Source organism: Crinia signifera, chromosome 2 (assembly GCF_055691185.1).
Source record: "Crinia signifera chromosome 2, ASM5569118v1, whole genome shotgun sequence".
NCBI classification, from domain to species: domain Eukaryota; kingdom Metazoa; phylum Chordata; class Amphibia; order Anura; family Myobatrachidae; genus Crinia; species Crinia signifera.
Window position 1 is genome coordinate 252,744,885 of NC_139218.1, and position 23,484 is coordinate 252,768,368.

The 23,484-nt window shown below is 46.7% G+C and overlaps 1 protein-coding gene across 2 annotated transcripts; it reads right to left on the bottom strand.

The window, feature by feature from the left end:
• Positions 1–378: 378 nt before the first annotated feature.
• On the bottom strand, positions 379–20,067 carry TCEANC (transcription elongation factor A N-terminal and central domain containing). 2 transcript variants are annotated; one of them, XM_083174306.1, is made up of 2 exons: positions 18,624–18,678; positions 379–1,861 (listed from the first exon to the last, which is right to left on the bottom strand). In XM_083174306.1, the coding sequence occupies exons 1-2, from the start codon at positions 18,670–18,672 to the stop codon at positions 831–833; spliced, it is 1,080 nt and encodes a 359-aa protein (XP_083030432.1). In that variant the 5' UTR covers positions 18,673–18,678; the 3' UTR covers positions 379–830. The 2 variants fall into 2 exon arrangements, with proteins under 2 accessions (XP_083030432.1, XP_083030433.1); XM_083174307.1 differs by lacking the exon at positions 18,624–18,678 and adding an exon at positions 19,943–20,067 and having other exon boundaries at positions 381–1,861.
• Positions 20,068–23,484: the final 3,417 nt, after the last annotated feature.

The following is a 23,484-nucleotide window of genomic DNA, read 5'->3' on the forward strand; positions in this document are numbered from 1 at the left end:
CGTCCTCCGACCTTTTCATACCCCCACTATCCATGTCAGCGTGGAGCTGATTTTATATAGTGTGGCGAGCGCAGCAAGCCTCCGAGCCCGAAGCGTGGCGAGCGCAGCGTGCCCCGCGAGGGGACGCGTAATACATGTAAAGTAAAATGCAGCCGCTCGCCACACTATATAAAATCAACTTCACGCCGACATGGATAGTGGGGGTATGAAAAGGTCGGAGGGCGCGTACCGCCACCCCTCACGGGCTCGCTGCGCTCACCACGCTTCAGGTTGGCGTTGATAGTGGGGGTGGTGTGGGGGTGCATTTAACATTGTAAGCACCCATTAGGGTGCTTATACAATTAAAAATCTTATAGGGGGCCAATTAACATTGAAAGCACCCATTAGTGTGCTTATACAATTTAAAATGTTATCTCATCTCATTGTATGCCATTGTATGCCATTGTATGCCATATACAATGGTATATAATTTTAAATTGTATAAGATGCCATAAGATGGAAATCGTGGGCGCCGTGCTAATACACAAGTACCAAATAAAATCTCCAATATTTAATATATTGGGAAATAATTCATTTATAAACAATAACAGGGCAAGATAGCAGGTTCCCCATTGCCTCTATGCAATAGTACAAAGCAGGAAATACATTATTATGACATTATTAAGGTGGTTTGTTTAATTTCATATATAATTATGTGGCACCACTAACTGTGTCTTGTGGTGTACAGGAAACATTACAATGTAACACAAACAAAGGTTCACATAGTCTTGAAATAATTTAAAGTATACAATACAATTATACAAATGAATTATTAGAGTTGATGGATTAGTTCACAGACAGTTCCATCTACTATGATACCATTTTTCTCCACAGCCGTTACACGTTACAAAAGTCATCATCTCTTCATCTGGGTTCCCAGCGCGTACCCAACCAGGGAGGAAAAGTGTTCCCCTGGAAATCATGGTAACTGTACAGTCAAACTTCTCACATTTCCTACACATAATCTTATCTGTTTTGACCCCATCAACACCCTCGGGAAGCTGATGCTCCTGAACACAAGTCTGAGTATAGCTAGCCCTAAGGTTTCTGAGCTCATCACTAGCCATCTCCATTGCATTCATTCTAGCAAACGTCTTTGGGCTCAGTGATCCAGAACAAATTAACTCTTTCAGATGCACATTTTTAGGATTCTTCAGATTGGAGATTTTGCTTCGTATGCAGCTTCTGTACTTTTTGTGATTTCCAGCATACATAGTGTAGATATTTTCCTCAAGCTCCTTAATAAATGCTTGGGGTTTTTCCTGTTGACACTGTGAAGACTCAAGGGTCAAAGCTTGATACAATAGCTCCCTGCATTTCATTCTCAAATGCTCCATACTCTGTTCCTGGAGCCCCTGGTTGTCCCTATTGAGCTGTTTCCCGCACACTGCTTCACTGCTTGGCTGTAGATTTTGGACTGCTTCTTCGTGATCTTCAGTAGAGCCATATTCATCCCTTGTGCTACCAAGAATTGACTTTTGTTGCATGGCTGGGACATCTGCTTTGTCAGAACTTTCTTTGTGGTCACCTGTGCACTTGTTGTGTACCTTGCTGGCATGCAGAGAGCTGTCTTTGAACAAGAGTTTCCATTTGCATAGTAAGCCCTTTGCTTTTCTTTTCAATGCTCCTTCTGGACAGCTCTTAAGTACTCTGTACACAACTCTGATGGCATCACTCTGTTGCAGGGTTGCAAAGCTGATATTTGCCGTTTCAAAGTAAGAGAGGTGGTATGTAATTTCCTCGTAATTTCTATCATTTAAAAGCCTCTCCACTTGTAAAGCTTTGAAGGTCATCTGCTTAATAACTGGTGCGGCTAGCATTCCTATGGTTGGAGAAAAGGGTAAAAAGAAATATGAGACTTTTAGTGAAAGAATGAACAGACTCTAAGGTGTAAACGTACAAAAGCTTCTAAAAATCAAAAGAGGTGATGTTGCCCATAGCAACTAGATTATGTCAATCATTTCTCTAGTGCAGGGGTGGGGAACCTTTTTTCTACCGAGGGCCATTTGGAAAATTTGAAAACCCTTCGGGGCCATATAAAAATTATAAATTATCAGCATATACGCGTGGGCATTATACACAGGGCAGCGGCATATACATGTGGGCATTATACACAGGGCAGCGGCATATACATGTGGGCATTATACACATCGAACCGGCATATACATGTGGGCATTATACACAGGGCAGCGGCATATACATGTGGGCATAATAAACAAGGGCACCGGCATATATATGTGGGCATTATACACAGGGCAGCGGCATATGCATGTGGGCATTATACACACGGGCAGCGGCATATACATGTGGGCATTATACACACGGGCAGCGGCATATACATGTGGGCATTATACACACTGGCAGCGGCATATACATGTGGGCATTATACACAGGGCAGCGGCATATACATGTGGGCATAATACACAAGGGCACCGGCATATATATGTGGGCATTATACACACTGGCAGCGGCATATACATGTGGGCATTATACACAGGGCACCGGCATATACATGTGGGCATAATACACAAGGGCACCGGCATATATATGTGGGCATTATACACACTGGCAGCGGCATATACATGTGGGCATTATACACAGGGCACCGGCATATACATGTGGGCATAATAAACAAGGGCACCGGCATATATATGTGGGCATTATACACAGGGCAGCGGCATATACATGTGGGCATTATACACACGGGCAGCAGCATATACATGTGGGCATTATACACACGGGCAGCGGCATATACATGTGGGCATTATACACACTGGCAGCGGCATATACATGTGGGCATTATACACAGGGAACCGGCATATACATGTGGGCATAATACACAAGGGCACCGGCATATATATGTGGGCATTATACACACTGGCAGCGGCATATACATGTGGGCATTATACACAGGGCACCGGCATATACATGTGGGCATAATAAACAAGGGCACCGGCATATATATGTGGGCATTATACACAGGGCAGCGGCATATACATGTGGGCATTATACACACGGGCAGCAGCATATACATGTGGGCATTATACACACGGGCAGCGGCATATACATGTGGGCATTATACACACTGGCAGCGGCATATACATGTGGGCATTATACACAGGGAACCGGCATATACATGTGGGCATAATACACAAGGGCACCGGCATATATATGTGGGCATTATACACACTGGCAGCGGCATATACATGTGGGCATTATACACAGGGCACCGGCATATACATGTGGGCATAATACACAAGGGCACCGGCATATATATGTGGGCATTATACACACTGGCAGCGGCATATACATGTGGGCATTATACACAGGGCACCGGCATATACATGTGGGCATTATACACACGGGCAGCGGCATATACATGTGGGCATTATACACAGGACAGCGGCATATACATGTGGGCATTATACACACGGGCAGCAGCATATACATGTGGGCATTATACACAGGGCAGCGGCATATACATGTGGGCATTATACACACGGGCAGCGACATATACATGTGGGCATTATACACACGGGCAGCAACATATATATGTGGGCATTATACACACTGACGGCGGCATATACATGTGGGAATTATACACACGGGCAGCGGCATATACATGTGGGCATTATACACAGGGCAGCGGCATATACATGTGGGCATTATACACACTGGCAGCAGCATATACATGTGGGCATTATACACACTGGCAGCGGCATATACATGTGGGCATTATACACAGGGAACCGGCATATACATGTGGGCATAATACACAAGGGCAGCGGCATATATATGTGGGCATTATACACACTGGCAGCGGCATATACATGTGGGCATTATACACAGGGCACCGGCATATACATGTGGGCATAATACACAAGGGCACCGGCATATATATGTGGGCATTATACACACTGGCAGCGGCATATACATGTGGGCATTATACACAGGGCACCGGCATATACATGTGGGCATAATACACAAGGGCACCGGCATATATATGTGGGCATTATACACACTGGCAGCGGCATATACATGTGGGCATTATACACAGGGAACCGGCATATACATGTGGGCATAATACACAAGGGCACCGGCATATATATGTGGGCATTATACACACTGGCAGCGGCATATACATGTGGGCATTATACACAGGGCACCGGCATATACATGTGGGCATAATACACAAGGGCACCGGCATATATATGTGGGCATTATACACACTGGCAGCGGCATATACATGTGGGCATTATACACAGGGCACCGGCATATACATGTGGGCATAATACACAAGGGCACCGGCATATATATGTGGGCATTATACACACTGGCAGCGGCATATACATGTGGGCATTATACACACTGGCAGCGGCATATACATGTGGGCATTATACACAGGGCACCGGCATATACATGTGGGCATAATACACAAGGGCACCGGCATATATATGTGGGCATTATACACACAGGGAACCGGCATATACATGTGGGCATAATACACAAGGGCACCGGCATATATATGTGGGCATTATACACACTGGCAGCGGCATATACATGTGGGCATTATACACAGGGCACCGGCATATACATGTGGGCATAATACACAAGGGCACCGGCATATATATGTGGGCATTATACACACTGGCAGCGGCATATACATGTGGGCATTATACACAGGGCACCGGCATATACATGTGGGCATTATACACACGGGCAGCGGCATATACATGTGGGCATTATACACAGGACAGCGGCATATACATGTGGGCATTATACACACGGGCAGCAGCATATACATGTGGGCATTATACACAGGGCAGCGGCATATACATGTGGGCATTATACACACGGGCAGCGACATATACATGTGGGCATTATACACACGGGCAGCAACATATATATGTGGGCATTATACACACTGACGGCGGCATATACATGTGGGAATTATACACACGGGCAGCGGCATATACATGTGGGCATTATACACAGGGCAGCGGCATATACATGTGGGCATTATACACACTGGCAGCAGCATATACATGTGGGCATTATACACACTGGCAGCGGCATATACATGTGGGCATTATACACAGGGAACCGGCATATACATGTGGGCATAATACACAAGGGCAGCGGCATATATATGTGGGCATTATACACACTGGCAGCGGCATATACATGTGGGCATTATACACAGGGCACCGGCATATACATGTGGGCATAATACACAAGGGCACCGGCATATATATGTGGGCATTATACACACTGGCAGCGGCATATACATGTGGGCATTATACACAGGGCACCGGCATATACATGTGGGCATAATACACAAGGGCACCGGCATATATATGTGGGCATTATACACACTGGCAGCGGCATATACATGTGGGCATTATACACAGGGAACCGGCATATACATGTGGGCATAATACACAAGGGCACCGGCATATATATGTGGGCATTATACACACTGGCAGCGGCATATACATGTGGGCATTATACACAGGGCACCGGCATATACATGTGGGCATAATACACAAGGGCACCGGCATATATATGTGGGCATTATACACACTGGCAGCGGCATATACATGTGGGCATTATACACAGGGCACCGGCATATACATGTGGGCATAATACACAAGGGCACCGGCATATATATGTGGGCATTATACACACTGGCAGCGGCATATACATGTGGGCATTATACACAGGGCAGCGGCATATACATGTGGGCATTATACACACGGGCAGCGGCATATACATGTGGGCATTATACACACACGGGCAGCAGCATATACATGTGGGCATTATACACAGGACAGCGGCATATACATGTGGGCATTATACACACGGGCAGCGACATATACATGTGGGCATTATACACACGGGAAGCGACATATACATGTGGGCATTATACACACTGACGGCGGCATATACATGTGGGAATTATACACACTGGCAGCAGCATATACATGTGGGCAGAGACACCATAAAAAGTGACAGTGTGGAGGAAGGGGGGGTGTCACCCCCAAACAGGTTAATGTGATTATGTCTGATTATGATAATCAGACATAATCACATTAACCTGTTTGGGGGTGAATCCAGGGGTAAATGACAACCCCTCGATCTGCCAGTCACTGGGGAAGGGAGGGTGAGAGAAGCAGCATTGGTGGGCGCGTCTTCTGCACATCTCCCCCGCCACCCGCCCGGCTATATTACCGATTAATCAGCCGCCTGCCCGCCCGCCTATATTACTGATGTATCAGCCCAGCCGCCCGCCCGCTTTATTACTTTTTAAACCATCGCCCGGCTATATTACCGATTAATCAGCTGCCCGCCCGCCTATATTACCGATTAATCAGATGCCCGCCCGCCTATATTACTGAAGTATCAGCCGCCCGCCCGCCTATATTACTGAAGTATCAGCCGCCCGCCCGCCTATATTACATACCAGGCGCCGGGGATGGCTGCTGCTGCCGCCGCCGGGGAGATGTGCAGAAGACGCGCCCGCCAATCACAGTGGCTGTGGAGTTGATGCGCTGGCAGTGATTGGCGGGCGCGTCTTATGCACATCTTCCCGGCGGCAGCAGCAGCAGCAGCCATCCCCGGTGGCTGGTATGTAATATAGGCGGGCGGCTGATACTTCAGTAATATAGGCGGGCGGGTGGGCGGCCGATTAATCGGAAATATAGCCGGACGGGTGGCTGTTTAAAAAGTAATATAGGCGGGCGGGCCGGACATACTGGGTGCAGGGGCCGTATCCGGCCCGTGGGCCGGAGGTTCCCCACCCCTGCTCTAGTGCATCTTAAAAAATGATAGACATAATCTGATTGGCTGCTATGAACAACACCTCTTTGAATTTTTAGAAGCCTTAGTAAATTTACTCCCATTTATTTTTTTTTGCATATGATCTTAGGCAAAAATAGGGTACAAGTATACAAAGCAAACACTCCATATAAGGCTGTGTCTACACATTGCGTTTTGACTCTTTTAAAGGGACCGGTTTGGCAGGAAGGAGCCTAGACATTTAAATCTATGGCTGCATCTACACAGTGCATTTTAACAGGATGCGGTCGAACAGGAGCTTTTTTGCAGGATGCTTACTCAAGAGGATATACAGGTGAAACTCGAAAAATTCTAATATCGTGCAAAAGTTCATTTATTTCAACTTAAAAGCTGAAACTAATATATTATATAGTGTCTTTACGTGCAAAGTGAGATATTTGAAGCCTTTAACCCCTTCCCGACATTTGACGTACATTTACGTCATGGTCGGGATGTACTTCCCGACACATGGCATAAATGTACGTCATGACTTGTAACTGTCACCGCGTCTAGAGACGCGGTGACAGAGGGACGATGTCTGCTGTCCCTGACAGCAGACATCTTCCCTCATTGCCCAGGGGGGGCAGCGATGCCCCCCGCCATGGGCGATCGCTGCGATTGGCTGTTCAAACGTGAACAGCCAAAAGCAGCGTTTACTGTGTGATGTGTAAAATTTAGACTCTGCTGCCCCCTAGCGTCCAAAAAAAATAAAAGAAAGTTGAAATAATGATGTAATAATAAAGTTTAGATATGGTCTATGTTAGTTATTAACTATTTTGAGTGGTATGATTATTTGTCTCACAAGCAGAAAATTTTACATTTTGCAAATAGCAAAATGTTCAATTTTTTTACGACATTTTGGTATTTTTCACAAAAAAAAAAAAAACTGTATCGACCAAAATTTACCACTAATTTAAAGTACAATGTGTCACGAGAAAACAATCTCAAAATCACTGGGATAAGTAAAAGCAAAAAAAAGTTATCCCCACTTAAGTGATACATGTCAGATTTGAAAAAAAGGGCTCTGTCAGGAAGGCAAAAACATGCTGCGTCGGTAAGGGGTTAATGGTCATAATTTTGATGATTACAGCTTATAAAACCCCCAAATCTCAGAAAATTAGAACATTACATGAAATCAATAAAAAAAAAAGAAAAAATAATTTAAATACAGAAATATCGGCCCTCTGAAAAGTATAATAATGCATATGTAATCAGTACTTAGTTAGGGCCCCTTTTGCATGATTACTGCCTCAATGCTCAGTGGCATGGACGCTATTAGCCGGTGGCACTCCTGAGGTGTTTTGGAATGCTTTAATAGCGGCCTTCAGCTCTTCTGCCTTGTTTGGTCTCATGTCTCTCATCTTTCTCTTGGCAATGCCCCATAGACTCTCTATGGGGTATAGGTCAGGCAAGTTTACAGCACAGTAATCCCACAGTCATTGAACCAGGTTTTGGTACTTTTGGCAGTGTGGGCAGGTGCCAAGTCCTGATGGATAATGAAGTCGACATCCCCAGATAGCTTGTCTGCTAAAGGAAGCATGAAGTGCTCTAAAATGTATTGTAGATGGCTCCATTGACTCTGGACTTAATAAAGCACAGTGGACCAATACCAGCAGATGGCATGGCACCCCAAATCAACACAGACTGTAGAAGCTTCACATTGTACTTTAAGCATCTTGGATTGTGTGTCTCTCCATTCTTCCTCCAGACCCTGGGACCTTGGTTTCCAAATGAGATGCGAAATTTACTCTCATCAGAATAGATGACTTTGGACCACTGTGCAACAGACCAGTTATTTTTTCCTTTAGACCAGGTAATATGCTTCTGACTCATGTCCAAGATCTGATTGTGTGTGGTGGCTCTTGATGCACTAACTCCAGCCTTAGTCGACTCCTTGTGAAGTTCCCCCATACTTTTTACTGGAATTTTCATGAAAATCTTCTCCAGGCTGCGGTCATCCCTGCTGCTTGTGCACCTTTTTCTTTCACACTTTTCCCTTCCACTCCTTGTGTGAGGCTTTCCCTCCTTGTAGAGGGTGTTATTGATGGTTTTCTGTTCAACTGTCATGTCGGCAGTCTTGTAAATTCTACTGAACCAGACTGAGAGACGATTTAAAGGCCCAGCGACCCTTGTAGGTGTTTTAGATTAATTAGCTATATAGAGTGTGACACTTTGAGCCTAAATTATTGAACCTTTTCACAATATTCTAATTTTCTGAGATTTTGGATTTGGGGTTTTCATAAACTGTAAGCTGCAATCATCAAAATGATAACAATTAAAGGCTTAACATATCTCACTTTACATGTAATAAGTCTATTCAATATCTATATTCAAATTTTTTGATTTTCACCTGTATATACATTCCTGCTGCATTCTGCAAAAACTCAGTTGGGGAAATTTACAAAGATATGAGTTGTATTTCCCATGGGTTGTTGCTATGGGCAACCAATCAGGAACTACTACTACTTCTAGAAGATAATAGATAGTATCTGATGGGTTGCCCATAGCAACATCCCATGTGAAATACAACCCTTATCTTAGTAAATTTCCCCCAATGTGTAGACACAAGAAGCTGCATCCTGCTAAACAGGATCTTGTTCAACTGCATCTTGCTGAAACGCAATGTGTAGATGCAGCCTAATGGGAGTGTAATAGCTTAATATTTTTGTTCTTAAAAATGCAATTGAAAGAAGACTTCTGTGTAGACATTGAAAAATTAAATAAATAAAAATGTATCTTAAAAACATTTAAAGAAGTCTTCACAAAGGGGAATGTTGCTATGGGCAACCAATTGGATTCTATTTATTATCTTCTAGAACAGTGGTTCCCAACGCTGGTCCTCAAGTACCCCCAACAGTGCACGTTTTCCAGGTCACCCAGCAGGTGCACTCATTATTCAGGCACATTTTAAAAGATCCACAGGTGGAGCTAATTATGTCACCTGTGATTCTGTGTGGAGACCTAGAAAACGTGCACTGTTGGGGGTAATTGAGGACCAGGGTTGGGAACCACTGTTCTAGAAGGTGCTGAATAAATAAGAAGTAGAATCTGATTGGTTGCATTGGGCAACATTTCATTTTCAATAGAACTCCCATCTTAGTAATTAAACCCTATTTAAGTACAGTATAAAATATATTACTGCTAATCACAATAAGCGAACAATAAGCTAAATCAGTATGCAGTGGACAACAATGTATTATTGCTCGCCACATTTAAAATGCATACTGTTGTTCCCTGGGTCATCCCATTGGGCATGCTCAGTGGCGCCGGAACGGGGGGGGCGAGGGGGCAGCTTGCCCCCCCCAAAATTACTGAGACGCTAAAGCAGCCCCCCCTGTCATTTCTGACATTTTTTTTTATTTGAGCTGCCGCCGGAAAGAAATAATTCACAGCCGGGCAGAGAACGGTGAGCTGCCCGGCTGTATTCACAGTGAGAATCCCTACTGCAGCAGCCCTAGCACCCGACCTGGTATTTTAAAACTTTCGCTACTGCGGCCGCATGCCGGGTTCGCCAGTCTATTGGAGCTTGCTCGCGCTCCGACAGCCAATCAGGAGTCACCACTCCTGATTGGCTGCTGGACCACGAGCAAGCCCCAATTGGCTCGCGGGCGCGGCAGCACGGAATTTAAAATAGCCGGGAGCCGCGACTCTGCTCTCCTCACTGTGGCAGCCGTCAAAGCCTCCGGCGCTGGGCTGCAGCGGTTCAGTCTGTGACTATGAAGCTGCAGTCTGTGGCTGGCGTGCAGGCTGAAGAGTGAGAGGGTCCCAGCCGCGGCTAAGCAAGGGACTTCACCTCCCTTGTCTGCATGATCCACTTCCAAACGCTGCCATCTTTCACCCCTGCAACCATACTTACCTTGGTGCTATCATTCAAACTGTAAGTACGTTTTTTAGTACTATTCAGTTTGACATCAGTTATATCTCGTCTCTACTATACATCTACCATTCACAGTGTGTACATGAAAATCCACCCATGACTGAGGTGTGTTTGTGGTGTTTCTGGAAGTCAGATATGACATCTCCTTAGAGTCACAAGAGTCCTCCCTCCTTTCCTTGAGTCACAATCACCCGGGTGCCCGAACACTCCTACCTCTGTGCACACAGGGTACCCCCCATCCATCCTGCCGACTGCCCCCAGTTACCTGGCATATGCTTCTTATCTTCCGACTCCCGCATCCGTGCTGCACTCCCTGCCTAATGCCAGTGGCGGGCATGTGAGGGGCTGGCTGCAAGGTGTACTCGGCCAGCTGATAGTTTTGCATAATACGTAATGGACATTATGGTGTGTGGCTTGAGGTGTAATGGGAATCATGGTGCAAAAATTTTGGCACGCCTACGGCGCGCAATTTCTCTGTTTGTGGAACATGCGCTGAAGTTTGGCTTAATCCATGTAACATTATGTGAATTTTGGCTCAAAACGTGTAGCATTATGTGAATTTTGGCCTTCAGTACTCACACACCTACATCCTTCACTATTTACGCTAAGGTGGGCCTGTGTACTTTAAATGCCAGGGTCTGTTTTTACTCTCTATCTATCTATCTATCTATCTCGCTCACTATCACTCTCTCTATCTATTTCTCGACACTGGCACCACTAACACCCCCCTCCCCTATCTTGGTGCCCCCCCTGTCATTTTCTCCTGGATCCGCCCCTGCCCATGCGTAAATGCCGCTGCCTTGTGTATAAGGCCCACGCATATATGCCGGTGCCCTGTGTATAATGCCCATGCATATATGCCGCTGCCCTGTGTATAATGCCCACGTGTATATGCCGCTGCCAGTGTGTATAGTGCCCGGGGGTAACATATAGCAATTTAGGGGGCGCCAAAATGAGATTATATCTTGCCCCCCCCAACCTAAAAACGTTCCAGCGCCCCTGGGCATGCTGCATGCATGCCCGACAGGAAGAGCTGCGGTATTGTGATATCGTGGGTACATTCTGAGCAATGTGGCTGATTTAATGCTTCAATCCGTGTTGGAACAATATATCATCCAATTAATCACATAGGGGTTTATTAACTTAAGCAGCCCATACACGCTGCGATCCCGGCGGGTCCGCTGTGTGCTTTGAGGTGCGCGCTCCCGCGGCACCTCATCGCACAGTACAAAAAGTATGTGTTGCACATACTTTTTGTACTTGATATTCATCACATCGCATCACATTGCATGCACAAGGCATGCAATGCGATGTGATGGATGCTATTGTAGCCCAGAACGCATGCCGGGATTGCAGCGTGTATGGGCAGCATAAGATGGGAGTTCTATTGAAGAGGGGAGGTTGCAATGGGCACCTCGTCCCCTTGCATGGCTCTCCATGCTTCGGGCACACTATTTTATTCTCCTACCACGCCCTAGTGGATGGTGGGGCATGAAATACCACCTGTCGGTACAAGTCTGCTAAAAAAAAGGTGAAAACCCCATGTCGACATTTTGACTGTCGACCTTCCCCATGTCGACATAATGTTCGCGACCACCTAATGACCCTGTCAACCTAACCCATGTCGATCTTCCTGCATGTCGACCTAATGCTTGTAGACCTAGTGACCGTATCCTATGCAGAAATAGTGTTCCAGCTGCAGAAAAATTTCTCGCCCGCAAACATTTTTTTACTGTATGTAGGATCTATTTGTCCAATATAGGATGCAGTGGACTGACACAAAGTAATGTGGGTGGGGATCAATGTGTGATTAACCTATAATCTATCTATAGTTTGAGATTAACACATTAATCTATACAAAGCCGTCTTGTAAAATTGAACAGAATAAGAAGCCTCAACCCCACATCTACCATGAGAGGGAGATCTCTCACAACAAATGGCTATGGGTTCGTTTGCTCATCCAGTATTGTAGGGAAAACTCTATTTGTGTAATACATAAATATGTAACACTCATTTGGGGGAAGAAGGTTTATATTACTCATTATCATTTTCTTTGTTTTAAATGCAGAAAAACAAATAGTTTAGCCATTTCAGCTACATTGGTGTGCATTGCTGTCCCCTACAGACTCACTAAACCATTTAAATATTTTGGCCCGTGCCTGTGTCTGCAAGGGAAATCATACAAAATATTTATTCAAGTAATCTTTTTCTTTTTGTTAAAATGAATGTTAATACTGTGAAAATGGAGAATGTTCAATAAGATGGTATTTTGAGGCGAAAACTGATTTATGGTTTAAAACGTGCCATATTAATCCTCACTACAGGGGTGTACTTAAAGCATACTTGCCTACCCTCCCGGAATGGCCGGGAGGGTCCCGCAAATCGGGTCCCGCAAATCGGGTCCCTCTCCCGGTCCCCCGGGAAGGGGGGCAAGTCTCCCGCATTTCCCTACAACCCCGGCTCCCCCTCTCTCCGCGGTCTTAAAACTATGACTTTCGCGGGTCCGCGGGGAGGGGGCGGGGCTAAATGACGCAATTCGCGGCATTTCGCGTCATTTTTAGCCCCTCCCCTCACCCACGGACCCAAAAATTGAGGCTTTAGCCCATCATGGGGGCGGGGCTTGATGACATCTCCCGTGCCCCTACCCCAAAACGAAGCCTCTACCCGCCCCCTTTCACTCCTCTCCGGGCTTCTCCCGGAAAGGAGTATGCCAAAGTCGGCAAGTATGACTTAAAGAGGAGGGGGACTGTGAGCAAAGTCTGGGCCTTATTTTGGTTCACTCCTGGTAAATTCCTTCTTAAATGGACAAAACCATGTGCATTGCAGGTGGGGTAAATCTTACTTGTGCAGAGAGAGTTAGATTTGGGTGGGGTTTTACTTCAAAGTGAGATCTATATTGCAGTGTAAAAATAAAGCAACCAGTATTTTCCCTGCACAGAAACAAAATAACTCACCCAAATCTAATTCTCCAAGCACATTTTACATTTGCCCCCCTGCAGTGCACATGGTTTTGTCCATCTAAGAAGGTATTGCCAGAAGGAGTGAACCAGAATAAGGTCCTCTGTCTGGACGGCACAAGTGAGTAGACACATGTAGGTCACCTACAGCGCCATTTTTCCAGTGTTTTAATGCGCATATATGCAAATTGTTGCAAAATAAGCCACCAGACCATTTTCCTGTTGATTTGTGCAACCGCCACAGGACTGCGGAGAGGTAGCTATTGTATAATATGGGTGCAGAGTGTGTGGTGTGGGTCCCCTGGATCCAGGGGAACATGCAGATTGCAAACCATGCACCCATTATAGATATGACATTGCCTCACTGCCTTAAAATGTTAATACTCAAGTAGTGGGGCAGGTGTATTAAACCTTCAAAAGAGATAACAGGGTGACAAAGAGTCATAAACGTCCAGCCAATCCGCTCCTAACTGTTATTTTTAAACACAGCCTATACCATGACAGTTAGGAGCTGATGGCTGGATGTTTATCACTTTTTAAGGCTTGACACATCTGCTCCAATGATTGTAGCTAAATCTAGAGCCATGAATAGGGTGTGGAATATGTTCACAACATCTTAATTAGGTCAACATGTAAATGACGATATGGTCATGTCAGTATGATAATACTGATGCAAGATCAACAACATTGTGCTTGGTGTACTTCTATCCCGGATAATGGGGGGGGGGGGTAGGAAATAGCGGCTGCTATCTATACAATGCTGTCATTAACGACAGCATTGATGCGGGATCACGGCAGAACGGGCCCGACTTCAGAAGCTGTCGGGCCTGTTCTGCCGATAACGGCCGTGGATTGTCACAATCCTGGCCACAGATCGACAATCCATGGCCGGTTTCGCGGCCAAGCCTCCTTTGCGCTGAGCGGCAGGCGGGACATTAAATCCCATCTGTCTTTATGCGGTCGATCTGACCGCAAATGGGCCAGGATCACGGCTTTCGGCTGGGATCAACAGCCATGATCCCAGATTGCATACCCCCCAATGTGGGGATTTCCAATGTCCACATTTTGCAGCCCATATTTTAACCTTGTTAAAATAAAAAATGTTCAGTTTCTGATGTGCAAATATCACCATTTTGGAGTGTTGCTTGTAAACAATGTATAGGCCTAAAGAAATTCCAAAATGTGGTCATAATTTTACAAGTCAGCCCCGATTTCCTCTGAGCTTCCCCGGCAGCTCCCCGGGGGAGCTTGATAAGATGTGGCACTTGATGTGCCATTTTTTACATGTGATAAATCAGATGCGATTTATCACATGTAAAAGTCCGGGGGAGCTGCTGGGGAGCTAGCGGTCCGTGGGAGCGGGGATCGGTCCGAAGGGGGGCGGGAGCGGCCTGGGAGTGGGGAGCATCAGGAGCAGACTGGCAGTGAGGACCTGTCCGGGGAGGGGCAGGAGCTGTGAGTGGTCCGGGGTGCGGCACGAGATGTACCTGCGGGACCGCGGCGCAGTGCAGACTCAGTCACTCAGAGCAGAGAGACCGGGGGCGCGGCGGGAGAATAGAAAGAAATCCTATTCAAAAGACTGGCCGGCCGCTGATTGGCTGGGAACTCAGCCAATCAGCGGCCGCCCAGTCTTTTGAATAGGATGGTTTCTATTCTCCCGCTCGCCGTGGGGACCGCAGAGCAGTGGGAGAATAGAAACCATCCTATTCAAAAGACTGGGGGGCCGCTGATTGGCTGAGTTCCCAGCCAATCAGCGGCCACCCAGTCTTTTGAATAGGATTTCTTTCTATTCTCCCGCTGCGCCCCCGGTCTCTCTGCTCTGCATCTGCACTGCGCCGCGGTCCCCGCTTCCTGCCTGCAGGTACATCTCGTGCCGCTCCCCGGACCACTCCCTGTTCCTGCCGCTCCCCGGACAGGTCCCCACTGCCAGCCTGCTCCAGATGCTCCCCCAGACGGCTGCACATGATTAATCTTATGTGCAGACCGTCCGACATCTGGATCTGATCCGATGCGCACGGGACCGCGCATCGGATCAGATCAGATGTCATACCCTACGCAATTTGGCCAATTTCACCCGATTTCTCGGCCCAATCCTCCAGAATCGGGCGAAATCGGGGCCAAATCGCGTAGTGTTTGGGGGCCTTTAAGGTGCCTTGAGGACTGAGTTTGGGAACCTCTGAAATAAAGTGCAACATACCTTTTAGAAGTATAATATATGCTTATTTCAGTTGCAGTATTTGTGAGGAGCACATATCCCACCACAAATAAAATGTTGATTCTCCCTTTCCTGTAACTCAGAAATGTATTCTCGTGCTTTAAATAATTCAAAGAGACTAGACATTAGCGCTCCAAGGACCACATTAAGCTCCCATTGTCCTACAAAGGGCTCAATACAATTTATAATGCAACTTGTAAAATTAAAATAAGGTTTCCAGTTGCCAGCCTGGTGCCCTGAAAAACATTAAATACAGACACCCGACCTTTCAGGTTCATGAGGGCAATGCCCTTACCAAACCTAACCAGGATCAATATTCTGTGGGATGCAGAAGAAAGTATTCTAGCTTGAACCAGCAATTTGGGCCTAATTCAAACCTGTTCGCAACAGGTCAGCGCCACCCCACTGAACGCCCACATCCCATCGCTAGCATGCGAAGGGGATGTGTTCTGAAGGGGAGGGAAATAATTAAATGGTTGCTGACTATTGAATGATTACTCTCCACTTTGTCAGTCAGAAGTGACTTTTATTTCCGTTGGAGATCGCATGCGCAAACCCCCCACTATCGGACAAGGGGACCAATTGTAACCCAAAATGAATGGGTCTGAACCGGCCCTTTTTCACAGACCCCCTTGCCTCTTGCAACAATTTCTAAATCCTCATGCCCCTTCAGTATAGGGATGAAGACTTGCCACTGGTACAAAATATCTGACTGATATGACAGAGCCCAGGCCTGTTCCATAAGCATTTCCCAAGCCACTATGGGTGACGAGTTCAAAATGTAAGAATTGCTATGGGGTGCAGGCAAAGACAAGAAAAGGAGGGAAAACATACCCCAGCTGAAAATTACACAATACTGACAAAAGTGGGCACTACAGGGGTGCTACAAGATAGCACCCGAAATGTGAGAATGGTCAGTAGCACTGACCCTTCGGACACCTGCAGCTATCGATTTCGACAGCTGCAGCTGTCATTGCCCACGTACGACAGTCACTAGGTCGACCACTATTGGTCAACAGTGAAGATGTTGACATGCACTTGTTCGCCAAGGACAAAAGGTCGACACAAGCAAAAGGTTGGGATGGAAATGGTTGACATAAAAAGACTGACATGAGTTTTTCATGTTTTTTAATGTCTATATCAACATGGACCCCAATTAGTGTAATGCGTACCCACAGACAGTGCTTCGCTTTACTCGGCACACTTGTAGCCCGCACAGATAGTAAAGTATGAACAAGTTATCGTGGAAGACTCATGTCAACCTTTTCATGTGTCGACCATTGCCGTTTTCACCTTCAGTACTTTTTGCCTGTCGACCAATAGCGGTCCTCCTATTGACCTAATTACTGTCAAACTAACAACCGGAAGCACACCAAAACAGGGACAGGTCTGCATGTGACATCTTATGAGAGTAGCGAGATCGTGCGCGTGCCCAGTGATCCAGCTGGTGGTGAGACAAAGCGCAACATTGCTAGGCTGATGCGCTGTGGGGGATCTGGTAGTGATCACCAGAGGGGGCGACTTAATTCCCCCATTTTGGAATCCGAGATGTTAATACATATCAGCACTGCTGCTTTCTCTCAATAAAGATGTGAGGCAGGAAGCGTTATACCAGATCAATACGTGCAGGCATAATACACTGGGATCCGGACTTTGGGATGACATGCATTAGGTTGACAATCAATAGGTTGAGCACTATCCTTCAACATACATGAATTCTGTCATATTTTACCATCCAGGTGCACCAAGCTAGAGAATGGTAACGTGTGCGGAGCACAGCGGGGCACCTGCCCAGAAGCAATGCCACCAAAGCAAGCTATGTGTGGGTACATGGTACACAATTCGGGGGTCCACATGCTCAAATTTACAAATGGGACACACAAAAACCCATGAAAAACTAATGTCAACCTTTTGACGTGTCGACTTCTTTTTTTTTAAGATTGAATTTTTATTGGATTTTCAAGAACATGTCAAAATAGACAGCAAGGGGAGGGATACAGAATGAAAAAAGGGGGGTGGGGGAAAGGGGGAAACAACTCTTTACATCTTGCAATAACAAACATACAAGGTACAGACATGTGGTTGACGTGTGAACCTTTTACTTCTGTTGACCTTTTTGCCATGCAAGCCTTGTGCATGTTGACCTTTTGGAGTCAACCTCATTATTGCTGACCTTATGATGCACACCCTAATGCTTCTACCCGAGTTTGTGTAAAAATGCTGTAGAGAATGGTTCACCTGCATACCTCCCAACTTTCTTGATTACAGTCCTGCTAACTGGACACTGTCCCACACACGGGCATGAGCGGTGATCATTACAGAGCAGAACAACCAGTGAGAACTGAACCGATGCCATGCGCATGTGCACAGCATTATGCAAGTGCAGAGATGTGCTTTATTATGCTTGGGTCGTGGATATTGGCCACGCACCTCCATCCATTGTTCCACCCCCTTTTTGGCACAGCAACTAAGGATGATGGATAACAGAAGCTCACCATCAAATGATGGCTGTCCTTCTGCCATTGAATCTATTGATGTGATGGTAACTGACCATCACCAAAAATAATTTGATAAAAGAAAATTAATATGATTTGTACATGTGCAAAAAAAACCTTTTGTGTATGCTCAAGCATCTGCAGCGTGGCTGTCTGGCGATGAAACTGGAGGCAGTACCATCCCAAAGCCATAAAATGATTACCATTCAATCTGTGCGGGAACCTCATACCCTCCAACATGACCCATTGCATTCGGTACACAATACTCTGTTCCTGGACTTCCCTAATAATGTATGATTGCCATCACCTGTGTGGAGCTAGGTAGTTGATAAGAAAGGTGTTTCACCACAGGTGATGGCAATCCTACATTACCAGGGAAGTCCAGGAGCAGAGCATTGTGTACCGAATGCAATGGTTAATGTTGGAGGGTATGGAACTTACCACCCAGGATTGCATTGTATTATACGATCCTATCAGCAAAATATGTTCCTGAAGGAGCTTGTCCCCATGATCTGTTGTGCCTGGTGCCAGGGGGGCTGCGCATGCATATCATACCTCCCAATATGACCCTTTCCAGGAGGGACACAATGCTCTGTTTCTGGACTTCCTTCTGAATGAATAACTGCATCACCTGTGTTGAAAAACACCTTTCTTATCAATTACCCTGTTCAACACAGGTGATGGCAATCATACATTCAGAGGAAAGTCCAGAAACAGAGCATTGTGTCCCTCCTGGAGAGGGTCATGTTGGGAGGTATGATAGTTAGTGCTGATCCCCGACTGTCTGTACTGCCCCGCTGGCAGTGTGGTAAGTAGCCCATAGGCAACAATGCCATAAAATGGCATTAGTTGCGTGAACCAATGCGATGCTGCCCGATATTGGTAAATAGGGCAGCATTGCTTCACCTATTGAAACCTATGGGGGATGCATGCGGCTACAAAAGGAGCAGGAGGGATCACAGCAGACATTGGATATTCCTGCTGCGGTCCCTCTGTGATACATGATAAATGGGGCCCTCAGAAGTTAGGTATGCATCTGGAGTACCCCATCAGTGAGGTGGTGGGGGAAGCAGTCAGTCTATAGTATTCATACCTCCCAACATGACTCTCCAGGAGGGACACATTCCGCTTTTTCTGGACTTCTTCCTTAATTAATGATTGCCATTACCTGTGTTGAAGCACCTTTCTAATCAATTAACCAGTGTGAAACAGGTGATGGCAATCATATATTATGAGGGAAGTCCAGAAACAGAGCAATGTGTCCCTCCTGGAGAGGGTCATGTTGGGAGGTATGTAGTATGGCATCAAAATGTACCGTGGGCGTGATGCTGAGGCTCCTGCATTACATCATCACACGCTGAGCGCCGCTGCACACAATCACAGCTGATGTGACCCGGCACGCACGCACGCTGCTCCCACGCACAGGTAACGTAGCCTCTTGTAAGGCGCGTGCTGTTCGTGTTAGCGCCGGTCGTTCTGTACATACATATACCCCGCATGCTCGCTCTGCCGGTGTCATTACCTGCTAATAACAGCAGCGCTGCTGCAGGCCGCCGGGCGACACCACGTCACTGCTGCAAGAGGGGTGTGGTCCCACCTAGTCCCTCCCCGCACCTTCGTCACACAGCCCCGAGCGCCTGATGCTTGACAGCTGCCACATTCGCCCTGTACATCCGCCAATAGAAGAGATGCTGGTGTGTGAGTGCAGGATAGGCTCACGCCCCCATTGTGGACCTTGAGATTGTTGCTACTGGGTGTTGCTAACTTGTTTTTGTAACTTTCTTTTAGGCTAAAATGACGCAGGATGCATTGCAGTCTGGGTGCCACAACGTGACCGTGTTAGGGGAAGCCGGAAATATATACTCCTTCTAGGGCAGTGGTTCCCAACCCTGGTCCTCAAGTACCCCCAACAGTGCACATTTTCCAGGTCTCCACACAGAATCACAGGTGACATAATTAGCTCCACCTGTGGATCTTTTAAAATGTGTCTTAATAATGAGTGCACCTGCCGGGTGACTTGGAAAACGTGCACTGTTGGGGGTACTTGAGGACCAGGGTTGGGAACCACTGTTCTAGGGTTACCACCTTTGTGTTGAGAGATTTCTTGACAGTGGCCCGCCCCTTGACACACACAGCCCACTCATTGACCAGTCTTATCATGTTGTTGTTTTTTTCTTTACCTTTGCTTCAATTCTATTTTTTTATATTGCACATCGTAATGCCCATTACATGTTACGCCACACACCTTGATGCCCATTACACATTGTGCCAGGACTCTACATAATATTAGCAAAATAAGGACAATACGTACAATGGGCGAGATTCACCAAACTAAAAATGCAGTAAAAACCCAGTTTACTGGATTTTTACCGCATTTTCATATGCAGCAAAGCCCCACTGCTGGGGCTTTGCTGCGGGGGGTTATGCCTATGGGCTTCCTTTCGCGCCCCCTGCCGATCTGCGCCGCCCCCCCTCACCTGTGTCCGGGCAGCCTCCTGCTGTGCTGCCCGGACCAGTGATCTCCTCCTCCCTGCACAGCTTCCGGGTGCAGGGAGGATGAAAAGGAGTCCTCACACGGTGCAGGGAGGGAGGGGGGACCCGCAGCACATCGCCGGCCATCGCTTTTGCGTTAATAATCGCATATGTTACTGCATATGCGATTATTAAAAATGCAAATACCGGCGATGTGCTTCGGGAGTTATTAGAGAATCCCGCCCAGTGTTCACCAAAAACTTACATCATAATGCCCATTACACATCACAAACCCATTACATAATATACCACATGCCATAATGCCCATTACACGTTCTGCCAGGGCTCAGCTATTTTTTTGGGGGGGTAAATCAGGACAACAGGGATAGTGCACGCATGCCAATAGTTTACACCATAATGTCTATTACGCCTAACACACCCATTACATAGTATACCACATGCCATAATGCCCTTTACACATTATGCCACACACCGTAATGCCCATTACATATACCACACACCTTAATGGCTATTACATATTATGCCATATAAGTGGAGCTTACATACATGTTAATTGATAGGGTTTTCTTGCTTGATGCCAGGGCCTTCATGCTCGTTGCCACCATGGAGTGCAAATGCCTGTTGCCAAGGAGGAAAGCAAATGTTTAATTAATGCTCGTTGACAAGGGGGAGTTTAATTAATGCTCGTTGCCAAGGGGGAGTTTTATTAATGCTTGTTGCCAAGGGGAGTTTTATTAATGCTTGTTGACAAGTGGGAGTTTTATTAATGCTCGTTGCCAAGGGGGAGCTGAGCGTGGCGGCAGGCAGCCGGGCAACCGCAGCCCGAGCTGCTGGGGACACTGGAAAGATAGCTGTGGACCTGGCTGCTCATTGGCTATTTCAAATCACGCTCCAGCCCGTTGTCCGACAGCTGATCAGGAGCCGCTCCCGATTGGCTGCTGAACCGTGAGATTTGAAATAGATGAGAAGTCTGTGCTGTGGCTATCTCATCTCTCCATGTTCCAGCAGTGGCGGTCGGCATGCGGGGTGGCGGGGGACACGAAAGGAAGCCCTAGTGGCAGTGCTGTTCCCGGACATTGTATAGTCCGGGAACGCCACCCGGACTAATTACGGGACTGTCCGGAGTAATCCCAAATGGGTGGTAACCCTAATACCTTAGTTTTGGTGCATATACTGTATAGTACAAGTACAGAACAGGGAACACCCTGGACTGACAAAACTAAACTGCTTCAGAACATCATTAAACCTGGGTTACCTATAGGGTACCTCTCCTGGAATTCCAGGATTCTCCCGGATTTGGTGGCAACCCTCCAGGAGGCTTTTTCAGTCACCCAGATTCTGACTTGCATTGGTAGCCTCCGCCTCCAATCCACTCCACAGCAGAGGGGGCCGAATGCACAGTCTGTCATCGTTGGCCCCTACAAAATGGCCACCGCCCTTGGAGGACACAGGCACTAGAGACCTGTCTCCAGCAGAATGTGCGTGCGGCCCGCTCCGCTGTGGTGTGAATTGGAGACAGATGCCGCCAATGCAAGCCAGGCAGCAGCAGTGTGAGGAGGTTCTGTCTTTTTAGGAACTCCCAGGGCAACGAGCATGTAAGTCTCCCTGACAACAAGCATATAACTCACCTCTGGCAAAAAAATCATAAAGCTCCCCCTGGCAACAAGCATGTAACACCCCGTCCATCTAGCAATGAGCATGTAACTCTCCCTAGCAACGAGCATGTAATCCCCCGTGGCAATGAGAATGAAACCCCTGACAAGAAGCATGAAAACCCTGGCAATGAGCATGTAGGTTAGCATCACTTATGTGGCATTATATGCAATACGTTGGGTGGCATTGTGTAATGAGCATTATGTTGGGTGGCATTATGTGTAATGGGCATTACGGTATGAGGCATTATGTGTAATGGGCATTACGGTGTGTGGCATTATGTGTAATGGGCATTTTTTTTGACTGATAGCGGGTCATCATCATAGCTCCGCCATCTTACTGAATTATGATCCGCCCACTCGCTTGTTGTGAGGGGGGGGGGGTGGATCTCCAGGAATCAATGATGCATGAGGTGGCAACCCTAGTTACCTACTGTTTGGCTGCCCTCCCTGGGAGAGAGCAGCCAGCTCCGTGAGGTGTAGAGCCACTGCAGTGACGAGAAAGGGATGGGGGTGGCGCTATGGCGGTTACACGTTGAACAATGCAGCATAGTCCCTACAATATCTGCCCATGTAGACACACTGTAAGAGATTTTGGGAGAGTTTCCCATTTTTTTAAAACAGCAAGAGACTTAATTGGTGCACTCTGAGGGTACTAGTAGGATTCCAATGAAAGAATTGAGTGTTGTTGTTTTTTTAATTAAAAATTAACTTTTATTATTTTTGGTACTTGTGTATTATCACGGCGTCCATCGCATCGCATCGCATACCACTAAATAGGGTATGCGATGCGATGCGATTTTCGCGTGAAAAGGCCAAAATGTACGATTAAATATCGCATCGCATGCTAGCAAATGGCATGTGATGTGATCACATGTGATTTATAATTGTACAAGCTCCCTGGGTGCATACAATGTTA